Below are 7,027 nucleotides of genomic sequence, written 5' to 3'. Positions count from 1 at the left end.
GTATTGGACTGCGAGAGGGAAAATGGTGTAATAGCCCACTTCCTGTGGCGTAAGAAAAAAAAAAGTATTTTAAATAGTTTTAACGATATGTATTCTGAATAAAAAATGATCGAAAATTTTAGGTGATTCTCGAATAAAATAACCTTCAGAGTGCGTACACCTTACATACATCAATATTTAGTTTTTAATGATATCTGATGTATCCCCTGACCAGTCTTGAATATAAAATAATTTTTGTCTCACAGAAAATTACACTCGATGTTTTTTTGATTTTTTTTTTTTTTGATTGACTATCATAAATTTTGATTTTTAATTGCATATTGTTTCCAATAAAAATTGGGGTTAAGGAATTCCTTCCCCTTCTAATACTCTAGGACTTATCATTCCATTTCAAATGATCCAGCATGTAACACTTATACTGACCATGTAAGGCCCACCAGGCCGATTTGGTATTAGATAAATAAACAAATAAAAAAAAAACGCACCTCAATAGCTTGGGACTAAGCCAAGATATCTCAAAAACCATTGGAGACGATGATAAGGCAATAGAATTGGTGTTTCAGTTTTTAAAATCATAAAATTTACTGACAAAAATATAACTTGATTGGAAGAAAAAAAAAATAGAAAAAAAATAATAAAATAAAATAATCAAATCAAAAAATAAATAAAATTTAACGAATATTATCAAAATTAAATAAAATATAAATGGCGTTGATGACCAATGAAGTTTGGCGCCACTAAACAACTAAACAAACAAACAAGATCGTTTCAGAGAAAATTTTAATTTGTAAATAGTAATAATATTTAATCTAATTACATTTATTTTTATTTGTATTATTTTCTTTAAAAGTTTATTTTATTTTAGAAGAAACTTATGTATTTTATATTTTGTTCTATAATATATAAGAATAAAAGAAACAGTTGCTAAGGGCAGTTTGACCGATTATCTACGTTTTTAAAAATCATTGTTAATTTGGTCGCCATTATAACATATTACCTGCTCAATTTGCCTTTAGTGTTTGTGTTAACATTATGACCTGCCTGTGATTAGTTTGGTCATTGTGGTTTAAATGCATTTTAATTGTTAATTGTGATGATTATAATCCGCAACCAGACCCCGTCTGTGTACGTGCAGTACAGTGTGGCCGTTTTGATATTAATACATCATGAATATTGATTGGAATTGATATAATAAGTTCATTGCGTTTGATAAGTATCATTGTGTTAATTTTATTAAATTATGTCTATTGATACATTACTGAGCCAGTATAGATGTGGGGTCACTTTTGAAAGCAGTGTCTATTTCTTAGCATACACAACTGTTAAAAATATCTTCCCATGACCTATAGGAGTTGATCATCCTTTCTTCAGGACCGTCTCTTCTCGCCTCGGACTCAGCTGAGTCGCCACCAAAGTAAATATTCGTCACGCAGTATTTTATTTTATATTTAAGGGGTATTCATGATGATGTGTTAAATGTAGAATGTTTTACCATGTTAAACGGTATAAGTATAGGATTGTGAGCAGCCCTATTTAAAGTCATATTAAATGCATAAGAACTCCCAGCGGATTTTTTTACTAACTTGTTTTATAACCTTTCTTTCCAAAACATGTTCATGTTATTCTTTACTTTTCAGTTTTGACTAAAGGAATTTATTACAACATGCCTAAAGAAAAGTATAAGTTGTGAGAAAGTTTAGCTACTGAGTGCCTTGTTGATCTTCTGACTTGTGAGGAACAGAATCAAGATGAGCTTATTGACAACTGTCATATTATTATTATTATTGTCATCAAATCCTTTATTAGTTTTAAAAACATTATAAGCAATACTAACACAATCAAAACACAAACTGCGAGAAAGTAACCTAACACAACAAAACGGTGACGATATCAGCTGGTCAGTTCTCCATTTAGTAGAGCTAGTAACAGACTCTCTACCATGTTAAGTTATATCGTTTTAACATAAGAAGGAAATATTTCTCCATTTAACATAAGTTTTTCCAATTAACACGGTTTAACATGTTAAACAGTTGGTAAGGATGGGGGGAACAAGTCCGGCAAGTGGGCCTATTGGCCCTTTTTGCCATCCCCAAGACAAACAAATGGAATGACTCTTATTCCTATTTTTATGTATGTTTATTCCTCTTTTATATGTATATCTATTATGTATCTTATTCCTCTATATCGAACCTTTTCGACTTTCTATGAAATTCAAAAGAGACTTCCAATCTATAGAGGAAGCCTCATTTCCTTTAATTCTATCAGAGCCTAAAAGCCTCTATCTTAGTGACGCATACCTACCACAATCTGCTATGTAATGTAAGGCAGTCTCTGGGGCCTGTCCGCATAAGCAGCAGGTTTCATCATGAACTACTCCACATATCTTAAGATGTCTTTTAAGTCTGCAGTGACCTGTAAGAACTCTTATTAATAACCGGATTTCGTTTCTGCTTAGGCCTAGCACCCACTTAGTTTTAGAAGTAGAGGGTTTAGTTAATAAAATCTTGGCCTGTCTCAGCCCTATACAATCCCTCCACTCCTTACCGGCTTTCTTCCATCTCCAGTCATGAACTGCTTTTCTCTGATGACTCTTAGAGATGCCTAGGAATGGTTCTGGCCCTATAGGAGGGTGCTCAGCCCCGTTTCTAGTAAGCTGATCAGCTTTTTCATTACCTGTGATTTCATTGTGTCCTGGGGTCCACACAAGCTTAAGCTTCTTTAAGCACGCTAATGATTTTAAGGCTTGTTTATACTCTCTTACCAAATTAGAGATGACTCTAGGTGACTCCAAGGCTTGAAGGGCAGACAGACTATCTGAAAAGATGGTGATGCCATTCCTTTCACAGGTAATGACTTCAGGGCATAAGGCTGCTGATAAGATGGCAAACACTTCTGCCTTAAAGACAGTCGAGTGCTTGCCCATGTTAAACTAAAGATCATGAATAGCCCATGATTTATTAGTAACGGTCAAATTAAGCTATAATTTATGTATTTTTTTTAATTCATTTTCCTCATTTAACTTGTTAATTTTACTTTAATTCATTCATTATTTCATTCCTAAATGTTTATTTCGAATATATGTTTATTTTAATAGTTATATGCTTTTATCCAAGCCAGTTTGTTTCTCTTTAGAGCTTCCTTCAAAAAGACTGTCGATTTGCGGTAGCTTTAACAAAGGCCTTGTTGTTACTAATTGAGTAAAGGGAATCCGAAATTGGCCGCAACTACTCGATTATTTATCGATTCCTTGTAATCAATATAGTTGAAGGAAATTAATTTCTGATGTTACGGTAAGACGAGGGAAGGGACTAATGGTTACTTAATATGGATAACCAAGGGGTCCACTACACAGCTCACAGCCACAGCCCACCTAATAGTTCATTCCACCGACGGATTAGCAGTTTAATTCAATTTTGCCCGAGGGCGGTAGCTCTATGCTTAACGGCTTTTGGCGGGAGCTAAGACCGCTAACCCCTTCGCCCCTCCTAGCTACTTCCCATCTTCCTGCCACAATATGTAGAAGTTTGTTTTTTACTTTTATTTTCCGATATATGTAATAATTCTTCAATTTAATCAATAGATTAGTCAAGAGTTAACTTAATGGGTGGTTCGTTTAGTTCAGAATTGTTAAATTTAGTTCATTGGATCAGTCAATCAAATTTCAAAGATAGCGTTATTCTGCTCTGAAGTCTTAGTCCACTACTGTTTACAAAGGTTCTTAAAATGGCACTGAAGAGGACAAAGATGAAAATGAGGCCTTATTAGGTGGGTCATAGAGAATTAAGTACACTCTATCTCATACTCCTGGCTTAAGAGGATGACATAGTTGTTTTCGGGAATAATGGAAGAATTCTCCAAGAAAAACATGGAAATTAACTGAAGCAAAACTAATGTAATGTAAATAGAAAGACGGGAAGAAAGGGAAAACCGAATAATACGACGGGAGGTAGAGTAATTGGAGTACGTTAGAGATTTCAAGTACCTGGGGACTTACCTTAATGAAAACGACTGAATAGATGGAGAAGAAAATGCTCCCGTTCACTCAAGGCTGCTTTCCTGGGAAAGAAAAAAGTAGTATATAAGACTACGTTCATCCCCTTACTGAGTCCAGGACTATTACCTCAAGACATAGAAGCCAAATTCAAGGAATGGAAATAAGGTACCTGAGATGGATAGAGGGAAAGATGTGAAGGGATAAAGTCTCAAAAATTAGAATTAAAAGTAACCTGGAGTGAAACCGGCGGATCATATTATAGTTGAAAAAAGACTATGGTGGTTTGGCCATGTAAAAGGAATGGAGCAGGAAAAAATAGTCAAAATAAAGTAAGATACGAGAATCGATGGAAGAAGGATAAGAGGAAGGCTAAGAAATCCTTAGGATGGTGCAGTCAAAGAAGCATTAGACAAGAGAAAAACTGACTGGAATAGGAGTGGCCAATTGGTAAATGACCGAGGATTTGTATCCATCTCTATAAGCAAACTCCTCACACTGCTATGGGGTAGAAGAGCAAGGATTAAGAAGAAGAAAAAGATATTTTATAACCGCAAATTTTGATCTATCCTTAGTTATATATTTATCGTTTATACTTGCCAACGTTTACCATGGCAATCGTAACAATTTGATAGCAGAAACTAAACCCTACGACCATCTTGTCTAGTCTCTACTAAACTGCTTTTGATTTGGAGAATTCAGTAGACCGTCACCGTGGAAACCTAGCATTTTATCAAGTGTAATTCTCTCCCTCATTTTAACTCGGCATTTTCTAAAGATTTTTTTTTATTAATAGTTTCGCGTGTGTTCTGTGGATTTTTTAAAATGACCATTATAGTTGGAATAATTTTAAGAATACACAGATATATGGCTCTACGTCCAATTCTGAGTTTTCTTGCAAGCTTAAAGTAACATCGGCTATCCGTCGCTATTCTCCTGCTGAACTCTCGATATGGATATATCGTTTCCAAAGTTGACTTCTGACCCCAAATAAATAAAGCTATTGATTAAATATATAAAGCTGTATATTTATTAAATATATAAACAACTTCTTGGTCCCCCCCTCCACCTCTCAGATACTTTATCTTAGCCTCATCAATTATTTGTCCGAGTTTCTTTGCTGGATCTTTTGAAAATTATTAATTTGTAATTCATTCAGAATGATCGAACAGTATTTATTAAGCAATATATGATTATAATAAAATATATAGGAAGACTGCAAGTATCATCCCGGTTTGTTTGTTTTTGTTTAGTGGCGCTAAACTTCATTGGTCATTAATTTAATTTTATTTTTCTTATTTGATTATTTATTTATTTATTATTATTATTATTTTCCTTTTTTTTTCTTTTCCCGTTCAATGTTATATTTTTGTCAGTAATTTTTTTGATTTTAAAGACTGAAACACTAATTATATTGTTTTTGAAATATCTTGGTTTAATCCTAAGCTATTGAGGTGTGGTGTGGAATATGGGCATTGATGGAAAATATGGCGAATTGTCAAATTATTGTTGTTACAATACTGACAGTTCGGAGGCGTTCCTTTTGAAATAAGATAGGAGTGGGTGAGCCTCGCGTGACCTATTCTCAGCCTGCGACAGCATTTGCGACTGGAAGTACCCCAGGGCTTGACATCCTTTTTAATAATTTTCAGTTTACTCCTTGGGCTTTCATTCCGCAAAGATTGCCATTTATTCTTGATTTAATTTTCATGAGGCATGTTCATTTCTATTGGAGTTAAAATTGAATGCTTCTCTTCATTCCCTGCGATTCCTACATGACTTGGAACCCATAATATAAATGTAACTGACATGTCCACATTGTGTAGAGTGTTTATGTAAAAATGGATGCAGGAAAATTTCGGATGTTCTGGATACATACAATCCAAACCTTTTAACGAGCTTAATGAGTATGTAATAATTGTTATATTGTTGTGGTTCAAAGACAAACAGAAGTGAAGTGCTGCTGTTATTGCATTGAGTTCGGCAGTAAATATGTTGCATAGTTTGTGGAGTTTAATTTTGTACGTTGAGTCATTAGTTACAAAGGATGAGGCTGCTGATTGGACTGATTTTCATCCGCCTGTTTGAATATTGAATTTGTATCATCCCGGTTTTTACACGAGATAACTGGTCCTAAAGTTTTGACTGATAGTGTACAAAAAATATTATCTCGAAAATTAATTAAATTCAATAGGTACTGCTAACGGTTCATAAATGGCCCTACTTTTTGTATCCTTGGAAACAAGAAAGCAGACAGTCTTGCTGATTCGTATCTTAACCGACACCAATTGTTTCCAGTCCGACAATAGAGAGCTAGACAACCTGGGGCAAGAAATGTTGCCGAGGATTGGAGTAGACATTAACTACAAAGACAATGGTCGCTCCCCTGCGGCGAACTGTGGCCCGTTTCTTGCCACCTCTCGAGACAGAGGTGCAATCTACATCTTACTAGATCTCTGTTAGCTAGATCTTGGGATTTAATCAAGTCAGTGGTATCATTGATATCCGTAATCACAAGTGAGGTTCAGGAGGTAGCACTATTTCACGGTTACGCTTCAGGACACCATGGACACATTTTAAATCTACTCATTTTTTATGAGTTTTTTTTTAATAAAATTTTTTGCCTATACCTATACCTACCACTATTTATGGAATGTATAGTAAGGGAAATTATTTCGATCGTGCGAAATTTTGGATTCGAGTTGTTGACAGAAATTCGTGTTTTCGGGTCCGTTGAGTTTAAATAACCTAGTCTCGTTAACTTTTCTCTGCGTCTGCACCAAGCAACCAATTATGTTCATTGTTTTTGATCTTAGGTAATTCTGTCCCTGAATAACAAATATTTTTCACATCATTATGGATATACTGGAAGATTATTGATTGACCGTGTGTAAAGATGAAAGGAATATGGTCCGGGTGCGGTAAAAAAAAACAAACTCAAATAGTAGAATATACTATTTTATTGAGCCAACGTTTCGCCCCACGTTGCAGGGCTTCGTCAGGGCTAAAAAAGATACAAACACATAGTTACAAAAG

General features: G+C 34.7%; 1 protein-coding gene across 1 annotated transcript; it reads right to left on the bottom strand.

The window, feature by feature from the left end:
* Positions 1–2,278: 2,278 nt before the first annotated feature.
* Positions 2,279–2,923, bottom strand: LOC136795579 (uncharacterized). The gene has a single exon (XM_067046602.1). The coding sequence runs from the start codon at positions 2,921–2,923 to the stop codon at positions 2,279–2,281; it is 645 nt and encodes a 214-aa protein (XP_066902703.1).
* Between the last annotated feature and the right edge of the window lie 4,104 nt (positions 2,924–7,027).

This window comes from Halyomorpha halys, unplaced genomic scaffold (genome assembly GCF_000696795.3).
Source record: "Halyomorpha halys isolate HHAL.00 unplaced genomic scaffold, Hhal_1.1 Scaffold99.1, whole genome shotgun sequence".
Lineage (NCBI taxonomy): Eukaryota > Metazoa > Arthropoda > Insecta > Hemiptera > Pentatomidae > Halyomorpha > Halyomorpha halys.
This window is presented reverse-complemented; position numbering and strand designations above follow the sequence as displayed.

Bases quoted from the DNA above. Each gene is read 5' to 3' on its own strand.
- LOC136795579 (XM_067046602.1), bottom strand. From the start codon at position 2,923: ATGGGCAAGCACTCGACTGTCTTTAAGGCAGAAGTGTTTGCCATCTTA.